The following is a 14,426-nucleotide window of genomic DNA, read 5'->3' as shown; positions in this document are numbered from 1 at the left end:
GGATGCTTAAGGCTGATCCTGCATTGAGTAGGGAGTTGGACTAGATGGCCTGTATGGCCCCTTAGAACTCTGGGATTCTAGTGCAATGTAATTATTTTTTCAGCAAGGAGAGTTTACTTCCCCTGCTTCTTCAGAATCGAATCCCTCACTGTTGAAAATATGGTGGCTTGAAAATATGGTTTCAAGTCAGAGGCCATATTCCTAACTAAGGAAGTCATGTTAGACTACATGAATGACTGTGCCTGTTCTTTGTGGAAATTGTACTACCATAAGGTTGTTCTAGCAGTAGGAATACAGCATGTGTAAGCAAACTCAGACTATGGCTTTCCACAGTGTTTTAATTCTGCAATGACTCTTTCTGTTCAAATGATGCAGCATGAACTAGCTGTAGTCATTTGGCAAGCTGTGTTTACTTTCTGACTACTCACCCATAAATTCCTCACAACCTGCTTGTGAATGTTCCATAGTCATTGAGATATACTGGCCCAGCTGGTATAAGATAGCTTTCACTGAGAAACTGCCCAGTAAGTTCACAAAACAAAATCTAACCCAGATTCATGACTTTATTTATGGTTAAAGTTTAGAGGTGTTGCTGCTTTGAAGGCATTGAGGTAGGAATGCGCATCTTCATGCTCTGAGATTGGTAAAAGCTTTTCAGCCCTTGTCTCAATAAGTTTCCCCAAGCAGTGCCTGTGACACGTATGGTTAGTTATATGGGTTCTGTGCTGGTTGCAGTTTCTTCTTTGGGCAGGGTTGCCGCAGCCACTTGCTTTGGAGGAAACAGTCAATTAACAGAGGGTCAACACGTATGGAAGGTGTGAGTGAGGCAAAACAAGCTGGAAGAAAAATGTCTTATGACTCAATGTCAAGTACTGTATCTACAGGTTAAATGTATAATGTTAACTTCTGAGATGTGTGGTCCTTAACTGAGAACACCAGTTGCCAAAACTTTCATTCAAAGAGATAGGCTATTTAGGACATACGCAGAGCTTTGAAGCCCTAGTGCTTCCTATCAAAGGTTATCATGATGTGGTTTACACTCATTGAGAGATGTAGCTTTAATTGGGTCTGCTTTAAAGGTATTTTAAAATACTTTTTAGTTTATTTTGTTCTTGTAGCTTGATGTTGTAGAATACTTAAGTACTTAAGCATAACAGTTAGAATTTTTAGAGTCCAGTAGCACCTTTAAGACCAACAAACTCCTTAGGAGTTCATAGTCTGACCAAGAGTGCTTGCACTCCATAGCTCACGCCCTGAATAAATCTTTGTTGGTCTTAAAGGTGCTACCGGTCTCTGATTTTATTGTGCTACTTCAGACCAACATGGCTACCCACTTGAATCTATCCAGTTAGTATTTTTGTTCTGAAATAAGCAAAGTTTCATCTTTTAGTGTTTTCCTGAACATGTTTCTTTTCCCAACACTCTCTTGGTTAAAACACTTCATTCTAAGGTTTAGTCAGAATCTCTGCTTCTTAATTTTCCATCATGACTGGCTGACTGGTTAGTATAGGATTTGTGCTGATTTAGGGTGATGCCGGGTGAGTGATGATCTGCATTACAGGCTTCTATTTCAGGAAAGACTGTTTCAAAGTTTTTGAGAGTATAGTAAAAAAAATCCTTTATGAAGCTGTGGAGGGTCTGCTCTCCATAAAGTTTTGCTAAGGAAGAAGACCCATCAAACAGACCTCCCCTCCAGTGCAGAGTCCAACAAACTGCACTTTCTCAGCTGTTTGTCAGTCTCTGTGCTGGGGGCTCTGTACCAGGGGAGAAGGTATTTAAATGGACCTAGGTCCATTTAAATTCCACCCCCTTTAGACAAATAGCTGGTCCTCAGCTGTAAAACTCTGTGCTGGAAGTGGATGCATTTAAATGGACCTAGTCCATTTAAGTCAGTGGTCCCCAACCCGCGGCCTGCGGCCCGGTGGCGGGCCGCGAAGGCCATGGCGCCGGGCCGCGGCTCCCTCTCCCCGCCCCCACGCAGTAAAAAACTTCCCAGGCCGCAAGCTTGTGGCCCGGGAAGCTTCTTACTGCGTGAGGGAGGGGGAGAGGGAATCAGGGCCGCGCCCACGCATTGCGCATGTGCAGCCGGGCTGCGCATGCGCACACGCGCCATGCGCGGCTGAAATCGCATATCCGCGGTACTTTCACGCATGCGTGCAAGTGCAGCGCATGTGCTATTCTGGCCGCGCATGGCGCATGTGCGCACTGTGCATGCGTGCATGCGCAGCCTGGCCACGCATGCGTAATGCGCGGCATGCACGGGCGGGCAGTTGCCCTGCCGGACCCCAGCCTCAAAAAGGTTGGGGACCACTGATTTAAGTGATTCCTACCCCACCCTGCCTCCCACCAAGTTCTTTTAAATCAGTGATTCTCAATGTTCCTGCTGCCACGACCCCTGCTGCCGCAGTGGCCTGGTAATCATGGAAGGCCGAGGCAGTCAGTGGTGTGGAGAGGAGGGGCGCTGCCAGCACCATGTCATGGTGGGGTCTTTCTCCTCTATCCTGTTGGAACTGGCTGGAGGCTGGGATGAGGGGAGCAGAGCTGACTCGTCAGCCTGGAGTCTGACCTCCCTGACCCACCTGGGTCCCCAATCAACAGTCCCCAATCCTATGTGAGCTGACACCAAATAGCTGATTCCTGGAGAGGTAGGTTCGTTGGCTTTACAGGGAATACAAACATTTAAAATGGCTTTATTACTGGGCCCATTCAAGTTTAAAACATTAGGCTCACCATTTTCAATGGAAATGTTTGCAGTTTTTCAGGCATTCTGATCACAGATACAATGTATTATTTCTCCTCTTTTAACTTCTAGATCAGATCTTACACTTTCACTGTACTAAGCAAAGTTGAATTGTATTTTTATTGTTAAATGTATTTTCTGCCTTAGCCTTTTGGGGAACCTCCAAGGTAGCAAACAGTAATACAAATTAATGAACAAAGCCAAAGTAAAACAACAAATACTATTAACATCAAAACAATAAAGCGGAAACAGTTAAAAGAAGCAGAAAAGTCTCATTAGTAAATGACAGCAAATGAAGATCAGTTTCTTAGGCTAGATAAAAAGTACATTGAAATAACAATTCTCTGCAACTGTTTGTTTTCTTTGCAGCCTCCAATGAAACTGGTGGGAAAGAGTTGGGTGTCTTCTGTATGTGGGGGGCACCATATTCCCAAATGTCTGGATTATATTTCCTAGGTAGACTGAATTATGTAGTAGTTGCTTACTGTGGTAATATTCAGTAAGAATTTTGAGTGTACCACAACACTGCATAGATGATTTTCCATCTTTTTGTTTGTTTGTTCTATTACTTTTTGGGATCCTAAATCGACGTCTTAACTATTTTCAAATAATTACTTGGAAAATATAATATATCTTTAAAACAAATTCTTGTAGACTTGAAAATATGTGGCTACAATGGGTCTTCTCCAGTTGTTGAGCCACTCAGCCAAGAAGCCTCTGTTTTGGTACCTGATGCTGGAGGTGGCTGTCTCGAAGACGCTTCACGGATACCCCCTCCCTTGGAAGACCCTCTGGAACCCTTTGAGTCACTGGACAGAGGTAAAGGTGGTGTGGTTTTGCAGCTTTTCAGTTTGTTCTAGTGATTCCCTCCTGGGTTTTAGAATGGATATTCCAATCAGTTGGGGCAGTACTTATAGGTCATTTGTTGATGGAGTATCTCTTGATACATAATATCTTCTAAAGTTTGTATAAATTCAGCAAATGGCCTCAAAAGATAATGGGGATACAGGTTCTCTGCTGATCAAATAAAATTCCATTTCCTGTATGCCAACAGCTCCTGTGGCATGCTCTGTCATTGTCACTGGTATGTACATTATCTTTATGGTCAGCCTTTCAAGACACCTTCTATCTCTATATAGACTAGATAGCTACATTCAGATCTTAAGCTTGTTTGAAACTAGTCTGTCTTCACTAGGTATGTGCGCACACAGAAAAAAATCCATTGTTTTTTGGTTTGGCTCTATTGGATCTGGAAAACTTTTGGTGTTCCCAAATAATTTCAGTGGCTTGTTTTGCATCCCTCCCTTTGGAAGGGTGGGGGAGAGCAAAACAGTTTAAATGGCTGCTGGCTATTTAGCCCAAAGAACCTATGGGCAGACCCATCAAGCTGTTATGGCCTGCAGCCATTTCAGCAGTCCATTTCACTTCCCTTCACTTGGAGGCAGTGAGAAATGAAATGGACAGCTGATCAATATAACTGAATATGCCAGAATAAAGGCTGGAAAAATTGGGCTTTTATTCAGGTCAATTTGGTAACCAAATCAGATCAGAGAATCTACATCAGCTTAGAAAGTACTGAAATATACTGGTAAGGTATTTTGGAGATGTTTGGGTGAATCAAATGCACACTCCCAGTCCACCTTATTGCCGCTTGTGGCTTATTGCCAAAGGAAGGCTAAATGGGGTTAGATAGGTTTGTTTGCATAACAGAGGTCTCTGGCTATCAGGTAGGAATGATGCCTAGAGGCACTCTTTCCCTCTTGAATTTGCCCTGGCATGGTTTCTTGTAGTGCTTAATGAAGGCACAGGTAGTCCCAGCTCAGGGATTTTTGTAAGGTGTACAACAGCGAACATATGGCAGAATGACAGTGCTTTGGGAACAGCTGAGCCAGATTCATATCCTAATGCTTGTGATGTGGAGAAAATTATCTGTTGTCTCATTAACACCACCCTATGTGGGGGACTTACTTTACAGCAGTACCACTATTCTCTAATTCTTTGATGTCAACTCTTGTTTCAGAACTCCAAACTGTGTATAAGTAGCTGTAGTATTTATTTATTTATTTATTTATTTATTTTGTTTTAGATTTAGCTTATAGTCACTTATACGTAGCTTATAGAAGCCCATTTGATTAAGACTGTTCCAGATTTTACATTTTGAAAACTTGTGCTATACCTGATTACTACTATACCACTTTCCCAGCAATTATTTTTCAGAATTTCTCCCCGCTTAAAATGAAGCATGTGAAATCAGTGTGGCCAATGGGTTTAGAAGGTTGGTGTTTGGCCTATATTCACATCCCTGCTGAACTATAGTCTCAGTGTATGATACTGAGTGAGCTGCAATCTCTTTCTTCTTTTTCTGTTGTAGTATTGAACCGAGTTAGAGCCTCCTAAGTCCACTGAAGGTAGTGGGTTTAGAATATTGTAATTCTGCTTAGAACGTCACTGTTTACAGACCAACCTCATTGTGGGAACTTCGAAGATTAAAAAAATGTTCCCAAAACCTTAAGTGATTATGTGATCCTTAGTAAGATTGTTGTGGGCATGATTTCACTAGGTTGGATGGTATGTAAATGTTTACTTCCAATTCCTGATTGCAGACCCTGGGACAGGAGACCTCTATGAGATGGATACATCTGAGCTGGTGAGCGGCAAATCCCCTCTGGAGGACCCAACTGACATCTCTGCCTTGGATTGCCCTGGCAGCCCGTCTCTGAACCATTCTGACTCCTTCAGCCTGTTGGCAGATGATACTCAGCCTGACACCTCACTTTTTGGAAGTGCCAATTTGCCTCCTGTTCTTGAGGAGTCTGTTTTGCAAGGTGAGCGGGCTATAAATACGAGGAGGCATTATGGAAGGAGCACGGGAGGGTAGGTAACAGCCTTCCCTTCTTCCTGCCATTTCTACTACCTGGTGTCTCTGTAGGCTTTGAAAATGAGAAGGGAGACGGTTCAAGCGTGTGTGTGTGTGTGTGTGTATCAATTTTTGTCAGTAACCCTCTCCAATTGCAGAAGCCCACACTGCTCCCGGTAGTCCTTTGAACCCCAAGAACAGTCTTTCAGATAGCACAATGAGCTACAGCAGGAGGGGAGAATGTGAAAGAATTCAATTTAATGAGTTCCACTTTGCTCATTGGTCATGGGATCCAACACACTGAGAGCAGTTGATTATGTTTTTACAGCTTGTGAAAGAGAGCATAACTGAAGATGACTAAGAGGTGATATGATAACCATCTTCAAGTACTTGAAAGGATGTCATGTAGAGGATGGAGCAAATTTGTTTTCTGTTGTCCCAAAGGATTGGACCAGAACCAGTGGTTGAAATTAAATCAAGAGAATTTTCTGCTTACACATGCAGAAGTTCCTGACAGTTAAAGCAGTTCCTCAGTGGAACAGGCTTCCTTGGGAAGTTGTGGGTTCTTCTTCTTTGGGAGTTTTTAAGCAGAAGCTAGGAAGCCATCTGACAGAAATGCTGATTCTGTGAACTTAAGCAGATTGTCAGTGGGTGGGCAGTAAGGATTGCGTTCTTGTAGCCCTTTCTTTTTATGCCTGGGGAGATGCCACTCACCACTTTGGGGTCTGGAGGCAAATTTCTTCCAGGCCTGACTGGCCAGGAATTCTGTTTTTATTGGGGGGGGGGGGGCATTATCCAGGCATGGAATTGGAGTTACTCTGAGTCGGCAGGTAGTTGTGAGCTTCCTGCATTGTGCAGCGGGTTTGATTAGATGACTTTGAAGGCCCCTCCCAACTGCAATTCTATGATTCTGAACCATTTAATGATTTTTTTGGCTTTGGAAGCTTCACACTGTATAGATTGGCATTTTAACATCAGTCTTGATAAGGTGAAAGTTTGGTTTTGGGTGTATGTGTAGAAACTACTTCCCTCAACAACAGCAGAACATGAGTACCCCAGGTATATATCAAAACCTTTTCTGTGCGCTCCTTTTGTAGTGAATTCATGGATGGACTCAGGGGATTGTGTTATTCATATGATGGTTATTTTTGTTATGAGGTAGCCTGATTATTTAACAAATGACTGAAAGTCTCCAAGTGATGAAAATAACCATGCCAGTGAATAAGCTAATAAGCAAATTCCACTCTAGCAGTGTTCGCTCTGAAAAATGTTGTTTAACCCCTTGGCAGTCAGTAGGGGTTAAATAAAAGAGGTTAAGGGCTATTTTGTTAGACACGTATCTTTGAAAAGATATATTGTTGTTTTATACTGGGAATCTGTGGCTAGATAGTCCATATTTATGATGCCTTAATTACCTAATTTCTTCTTCCCAGTTCTTAAAAAACAGTTTGTAATTGTTAGTCCCAAACTCTTAATACACAGAAGCAAAACTTCATTTTCTCCCTTTATTCAGTATGCATGTGAGACCTACATCAAATATCTTCACCAGATATTCATGCAAGAATAGGCTCTATCTCGGGCAGAGGAGCAATACAGTAATACTATCCTGTTCAGCTGAATTAATCTGAAAGTATGGGTGCATGGACTCACAAGTGAAGCCTGTAAGCCCCTATCCTCCGGAGATGTTTCTCCTGGAGAGGAGTGTGAGTCCTTCCCTTTGTGCAGTCCCATTTACTGATCTCTCCTTTTGTTCCTGCAGACAGCAGCCTGGAGTTGACAGGTGTGAGTGAAGTGGAACAAGAAGATACAGAGTTTCTGGACTCACAAGCATCACTGGAAACAGATAGTCTCGATGCCACCTTGGAAGAGGTAGTCAACAGCAGCTGCCTAGAAGCTACTGCATCTCTGATAGGTGGGGGCTCCAAAGAGTCTTCAACATTCAGCAAGTCAGCAAAAAGTGAGCAAACTCATTTCTACAGGCCTCTTTAACTACTTTGGGTATATTTAAAATATTAGTCATTAGTTGACAGTGTTGGTCATTGTTGTTCTTTCTGAGCAGGTGACCTTCCAAGAAGACGGATAGCCACAGCAGACGAGGTGCGCTACCCTTTAAAGCATGGGTAGGTAATGCCATCTGCTTGACATGATCGGGGTTCTGCTCTGTGCTACAGCACTTTGCATTGTGCTGAAAAGAGGTAGCAAGGGTGAAAGTGCCAGCATCCAGTTTATAACAGCTGTTTCCATGTTCAGGTGGCGAAGGGAAGTACGCATTAAAAAAGGCAGCAGCCGCTGGCAGGGAGAGACTTGGTATTATGGACCTTGTGGCAAACGGATGAAGCAGTTTCCAGAGGTGATAAAGGTAAAACCTGCTTCCTGGAGAGACAGGGGCCAGTAGCACTTGGTGGACGGAGAACCTTATTTCCTCTTGCCGTGACTTCTCCATTTGGCTTGTGTTATGTTGCAGCAGAGGTGGTTTTTGAACACTTGTTTTGTTGAGCTGCTGTCATGTTGCCACTTCCTTGCCCAGATACAGTTCCTGTTTTTTTCACCAGCTCCAAAAGGGCAAGGAGGCATTCTACAGGATTGGTTTCTGTTGTGTTGGAGCATCAATAACTCAGTCTCCTGCATTAGCAACTAGAACTTCAGTTTTCCTCTACTACAAATGATTAAAGAGAACAATCAGCTTGACTGCTTTAGAACTGAGGCTTGCAAGTGCTCTCCCAGAATTGCTTGCTGTTCTGGTGCAGTTGCGGAAACAGCTTATCTCTTCCAGCTGTTCTAAGACATAGCATTTTGCCATTAAAGCGGACGTGGGAAGTAACTCTTGGTGAACTTCTGTTGCTTTCATAGTACAGTGTAGTCTGTATTAAAGCAGTGTAAAGCCAAGCATTATTCAGTTGCCTGTCTTTATCTTTGTTCAGTCAAACTTCTTCTCAAAATGGCAGTCTCCTGAGATTTTTGGGCTCTTGCATTTCCCTTGCGCGTTGTTGATGTTCTTCAGTCTGTTGTTCCTCAGTCTGTTCTCCTAATGGTCACTACAATATTGTTAGCTTCTTTCACTAAGCCAGTCGGAGCCATTGATTTTGCCAGTAGAGCTGCTACTAATAACTGCTGCAGGAGGCTAGTACACAGAGCATTAGCCCAGAAATAGAATATGTTCATTCTGACAGGCAGCATGTTTAATATTGTAAGGCCTACAGGTGGGCAACCTCCAGCATGTATCTCTTGATCCATATGATTGAAGCCTTGCTCCCTCTGGAAGGGTGATAAAAGGTAAAGGTAAAGGTATCCCCTGTGCAAGCACCGAGTCATGTCTGACCCCTGGGGTGACGCCCTCTAGCGTTTTCATGGCAGACTCAATACGGGGTGGTTTGCCAGTGCCTTCCCCAGTCATTACCGTTTACCCCCCAGCAAGCTGGGTACTCATTTCACCGACCTCGGAAGGATGGAAGGCTGAGTCAACCTTGAGCCGGCTGCTGGGATTGAACTCCCAGCCTCATGGGCAAAGCTGTCAGACGGCTGCCTTACCACTCTGCGCCACAAGAGGCTCTGGAAGGGTGATAGGACATTCTTTTATGAGCTCCAATCAGTGTGCATCTTCCCCATGCCTTCAGCCAGAATCTGTTTCCTCCAGAGTATGAGCCCTATATGTTTTCTTATCTGCTGACTTTCCGGAAACTTACTCTCCTTTTAGTACCTGAGCAGAAACACTGTACAGAATGTCCGCCGTGAACATTTCAGCTTCAGTCCTCGGATGCCAGTAGGAGATTTCTTTGAAGAACGGGATACACCTGAGGTGGGTATTAGTACAGGTCAGAAGTTTGCAAGGGACCATTGGCATCTCCAGCCCTGCTTCTGCTGGGATCATAGGGTCAAAATAAATAGCAACTATCTCAAAAGGAACAGTGGACTTAGGATTTCACAAGGGATTGTGCATGAAGTGTGAGTTGCCTGTGTGTTGTTTACTGGACTTAGTATCAGACCTTTAAGCATAGTGGGAAGGCACAATTCAGTTCTCTGAAGTTCTGAGACACCAGTGCTCAAGAGTGTAGTGGTGCCAGCTTGTTGCTTTTTAAAAAATTATCCACTTCTTGACATAAGACTAGGATCTGTTTGTGTATTTATGGAACAATATTGCTGGTGCAGGCTAGATTATGAGGGAGAGCTGAAAATCTGCAGACAAATGGAAGAGTTTCTGTTGATAGTATCTCTTTTCTTCTTTCCCAGGGTTTGCAGTGGGTAAAGTTGACACCTGAGGAAATCCCCTCACGTATCCAGGCCATCACAGGCAAGAGGGGCCGGCCCCGCAATACTGAGAAGGCCAAGGCTAAGGAAATGCCCAAGGTGAAACGTGGACGTGGTCGTCCTCCCAAAGTGAAAGTGCCTGACCTTCTGAGCAAGACGGATGCCCGGGTTCTGAAGAAACTGGAAGCACAAGGTAACCAGCTTAGTCAGTTCTTTTCTGCATGCCTGTAGCCTTCATAAGATTTTTTCATTTGTGGCAGGAGTTACTTGTTGATCTCTAAGGCAGGGCTGTTCGTTCTGTGCGTCAAGAAAATTCAACTTTTGCTCTCAAAATAAAGCAAATCAACATGATGCATGCAAATCTGCTTATTTTGCAAAGAATTCCATTTGCATGCTTTTTATGAAAACTGATGTTTGAGTTTTTTGCAAAATTTGGAATTTCTTGTCAAGGAGCGGTGTGGCAGCAGGAAGAGTGGAACGGCTAAGCAAGGGGCATTAAGAGTACATAGGTAAGAGACCGTGACTGGAGACCATGAAGGGTGGGGTAGGTAGCCATGCAGAGCAAGGGAGTTCTGCCCCTATGAACTAGAAACCCTTGCAAAATTGTGTCTGAGGAAGTATGCGTGCACACGAAATCTCATCCCTTGAATAAAACTTTGTTGGTCTTAAAGGTGCCACTGGACTCTAGATTTGTTCTGCTGCTTCAGACCAACATGGCTACCCACTTGAACCTTGAAAAAACTGTTTTCCTATTTTCCTATGTGTCTCCATAATCAGGAAAACTGGGGGTTTGCTTTAAAAAGGAAGCTGAGGAATCTAAATGCAGCTGCAGGTCCCTGTCGATGACACATGATATCTTTAAAAGCAAACAGCCCGCCTGTAAGGAACTGTATTCTTGGATACGTCATCAGGTCTAGCTTGTTGTGGATAGCATTAGATAAAGGAATCTCACTGCCCAGCCCAGATGCTGCCCATGCAAATACTGGCAGGGGCTCATGGGAATTGTCGTCCATGGACATCTGGAGGACCGCAGGTTGACTACCCCTGGTCTACAAGACTGTGTCTTGAAGGTTGCCTTGAGCTATTAAATGCGCATGTTAGGAAGCAGCTCTATATCTGGTTACCTGGAATACAGCAACTAAGCCCAGAACATTGTTAATGCTGCCTCGTAGAGTGGGGAGAGTTGACCTTGGAAATCACTGATTTAACTATAGCCATGGTGGACTATCATGTGCTGACTTGTATTGAGAACCATCATCATAGTAAATAATGCAGCAGCTGATGGAAAACAGAGGGAACATCCTTTGTATCTTTATGTAGAAGAGCCATAAGAACATAAGAGAATCCGTGTTCAATCAGGCCAATGGCCCATCTAGTCCAACACTCTGGCCAAAGTCCAGATGCTATCAGAAAATCTACCAGTAGGAGCAGAACTCCTGAAGCCCTCCCACTGTTGCTCCCCAAGCACCAAGAATACCAGATGGAGATGTATTCCAGCACACAACTGAAAGTCTCTTATTTGCACACTGTATGTGTGTGCATCACCACAGTGCTTCTGAACCTTGAGTCCCCAAGAAATGCCCTATAGAAGGTTGACTATGAGCATCCATGTCTTTGTTTAAGATACCCTGCAGCTACCATGATGCTGGACTGTAGCTGGATTCATAGGTTTTCTTAACACAGATGTTGTAGCATTGAGCTATGGTTTGTGCTTTTGGATTCCCTGATGCCTGTGTTTATCCTTGCAGCTGGTAATATATTCTAGACAGGATCTTGATTTATATCTGGCTAGAATTTGCAATGTTTATTATTCCTGGGAACTAGGGGAGACTTATAATGAAGCAGATATCAAAGAGAGACATACATGTATATTTATTATCAGGGCTTGAATACTGGTCATTTTGAGGAAGGGGCTATGAAACCTTGACTACTACTAAGTTAGAGATAATCTCTCCGAGTGAGGTTGAGATGTTCTGGGGAATACACTGCCCTAAACCTGCCTCTTTTGGTGACATGATATCTTACATCAAAGTAAATGGGTTCGGTTAGGTATGAAGTGCAAAGTTTAATGATTCTGGCAGTTCTGTATTTCCTTATCTCTCTTTTCTCCTGTTCATATTTGCAGAGGTGCTCAGTGATGAAGATAAGCTAAAGATGAGCAAGATAAAGAAGAAAGTGAGGCAAAAGGTATTTTGAGGAGAACAGAACTGTACCTTGATTTTATGTTTCTGGATTTTTCTGTACGGGATATAAATATTTGGTCCCAATGAATATTCTCAGAATGCTAAATTCCATATTGTAGTTCAAAACACTGCTTGGTAAATTCAGGCAATGTGTATGAATGGATGGTGTTTGTTTATTTTATTTCTTGTATGGGCTGTGTAGTGTAGCTGGGAGATCTGAGGATTGTCCAGCAGCCAGGCAAGGGATGTTTAGAGGTGGCTTGCCATTTCCTGCCTCTGCATCATGACCTCTAGTGCTCCTTGGATTACCACCCAAGTCCTTGGAGGTTCCCCCATCCAAATACTATCCAGGGTTGGTTGGCCTGCTTAGCTTCCACGATCTGACAGGATTGGGCTTGCTTTGGTTATCCAGATCATGGCCATACATGGTAGCAGACCACTGGAATTATTACTGGTGTTAAGCTATTGAAAATAATTTCACAGTTTAAGGCATACATGCAGTCCAAATTTCATTGATCTACTATTAGTGACTGTTTTGAAAACTGATTTTGTAATGATAAAGCAATCATTGTATAGGTGTGGGAAGATCCTCTCCTGAATAATATTGTTCATGCTTTGTTTTTTTTCTCTAGGTGCAAAATAAGCAGAAGCAGGAAGCCAAGGTACCTACTAAGCCCAAGGAGGCCAAGGCTAAGGAAGTCAAAAGAAAGCCTAAAGTAGGTCATGATTGTATGGGGCTACTTGAGAAAGCAGAAAGGTGGACAGATTTTGCATAACCTCATATTAACCTTGACATGTTGTCCTTCCCAGCTAAAGAAGGAGAAGAACAACAAGCCAGAGAAAAACAGCAAGCCAGAGAAGACTAAGCCAGAGAAGCCAAAGGAGAAAGTGAAGCTGAAAGAAAAGATAAAGCCCAAGGAAAAAAAGGTGGCAGCACCAGTCAAAGTTCCTCGGAAAGTGGACAAGAATCTTGTAGCTCAGCGGCGTGAAGAGGAACGGCAGCGGCAGCAAATGATTCTGGAAGAAATGAAGAAGCCCACTGAGGACATGTGTCTAGGTGATCTCCAGGTGGGATGAGCTGCTTGACCATTGTGCTGACATGATAATCAAGAGCTTAGCTCGGACATTTCTGAATACCTCCATGTTCTTAAATGTGATCTTACTTATTGATTTTTGTATATTTATACCTTGCTTTTCTGGAAACCCTAAGTGGCTTGCAACATTATTCTGCCTGCATCTCTTATCCACACAACAAACTCTCTTGTCATGCAGGTTAGGCTGAGTGTTTGCATGTGGCCCAAATTCATTCACCATGATTCCCTGGCAGAGTCGAGATTTAACCTGGGTCTTCCAGATCCTAGTCCAATACCCTCACTGCTACACTGTGACAGCTCTTAAAGTGTCATCTTAGAAGCTCGGGACTGGAAGGACAAGCAGTATTATGCTGCTTGGTACTACTTTATGCTGGAAGAATGTCTAGCATTGGTTTTGGAACCCGATAGGCAATGGAGATAGCTTAGGGTTTCTACATAGTGAATGTACCTGCACAAAAAGGCTTTGATATCTGTACTCGAGAGATATTTGTCCTTGTGATCTATTGATGTTCGTATTCCCTTTATATTATTTATTCTGCTGTTAATGTTCCAGTTGTTAGGTAGCATTAAATGTTTTGGTGAAGGGAAAATTCGGAAAGGTGACAAGGATAGTCAGTAGGTCAGGAAAATGTGGGAAAGCCTTGATATTTACATGGAGAGAACAAGTCCCACCCATTGCTGGCATGGAAGCTGTCGTCTGTCTCTATCTAACAGTTAGCTATTGGGCACAAGTATGGCCAAAAATACCGTATATGTTTTTTTGTTTGTTTATTATATTTCCATACCGCCATCTCCTGAGGCTCAGGGCAGCTTATATAGAACGTAGAACAATACAAGGAACTTAGTCTTTTCATAACGTATAGATAACCACAACAACAAAAATATTAACATTAATAACTGTAACAAAGGTAAGTACAACAATGCAAACAGGTCCAGGGCAGAACGCATGATTGGATTTCTGGGAGGGAGGGAGCAGGGGGTCTGTAGATGTTCCTGGTTTCACTTGGCCTCAACCGAATGCCTGGTGGAAGAGCTCCCTTTTGCAGTTCCTGTGGAACTGTTTTAGCTCCATCAGGGCCCTGATCTCCTCTGGGAACTCAATCCACCAGTTGGAGGCCAGGACAGAGAAGGCTCTGGCCCTGGTTGAGGCCAGGCGGGCTTTTTTAGGGCCAGGGATCATTAGCCGGTTGGTGGTGGCAGAGCTTAAAGCTCTTTGGAGGGGCATAGGCAGGGAGGCGGTCCCTCAGGTACACTGGGCCCTGACCACGTATGGCCTTAAAGGTAATTACCAGAACCTTTAGCCTTAT

The 14,426-nt window shown here is 43.5% G+C and overlaps 1 protein-coding gene across 5 annotated transcripts in view; it reads left to right on the top strand.

Moving 5' to 3' along the window:
* The window catches only part of BAZ2A (bromodomain adjacent to zinc finger domain 2A), a 68,283-nt gene that overhangs the window by 32,938 nt on the left and 20,919 nt on the right, over positions 1–14,426 (top strand). For all 5 annotated transcript variants that reach the window (XM_077328596.1, XM_077328595.1, XM_077328599.1 and 2 more), the window contains 10 exons: positions 3,395–3,559; positions 5,344–5,565; positions 7,357–7,554; positions 7,657–7,717; positions 7,848–7,956; positions 9,292–9,393; positions 9,825–10,035; positions 11,968–12,029; positions 12,658–12,741; positions 12,836–13,093. In XM_077328596.1, the coding sequence (XP_077184711.1) occupies positions 3,395–3,559; positions 5,344–5,565; positions 7,357–7,554; positions 7,657–7,717; positions 7,848–7,956; positions 9,292–9,393; positions 9,825–10,035; positions 11,968–12,029; positions 12,658–12,741; positions 12,836–13,093 (1,472 nt within the window). The remainder of the gene's footprint in view (positions 1–3,394; positions 3,560–5,343; positions 5,566–7,356; positions 7,555–7,656; positions 7,718–7,847; positions 7,957–9,291; positions 9,394–9,824; positions 10,036–11,967; positions 12,030–12,657; positions 12,742–12,835; positions 13,094–14,426) is intronic.

The sequence above is a fragment of the Paroedura picta genome, chromosome 3 (genome assembly GCF_049243985.1).
Source record: "Paroedura picta isolate Pp20150507F chromosome 3, Ppicta_v3.0, whole genome shotgun sequence".
Taxonomy (NCBI): Eukaryota; Metazoa; Chordata; class Lepidosauria; order Squamata; family Gekkonidae; genus Paroedura; species Paroedura picta.
This window is presented reverse-complemented; position numbering and strand designations above follow the sequence as displayed.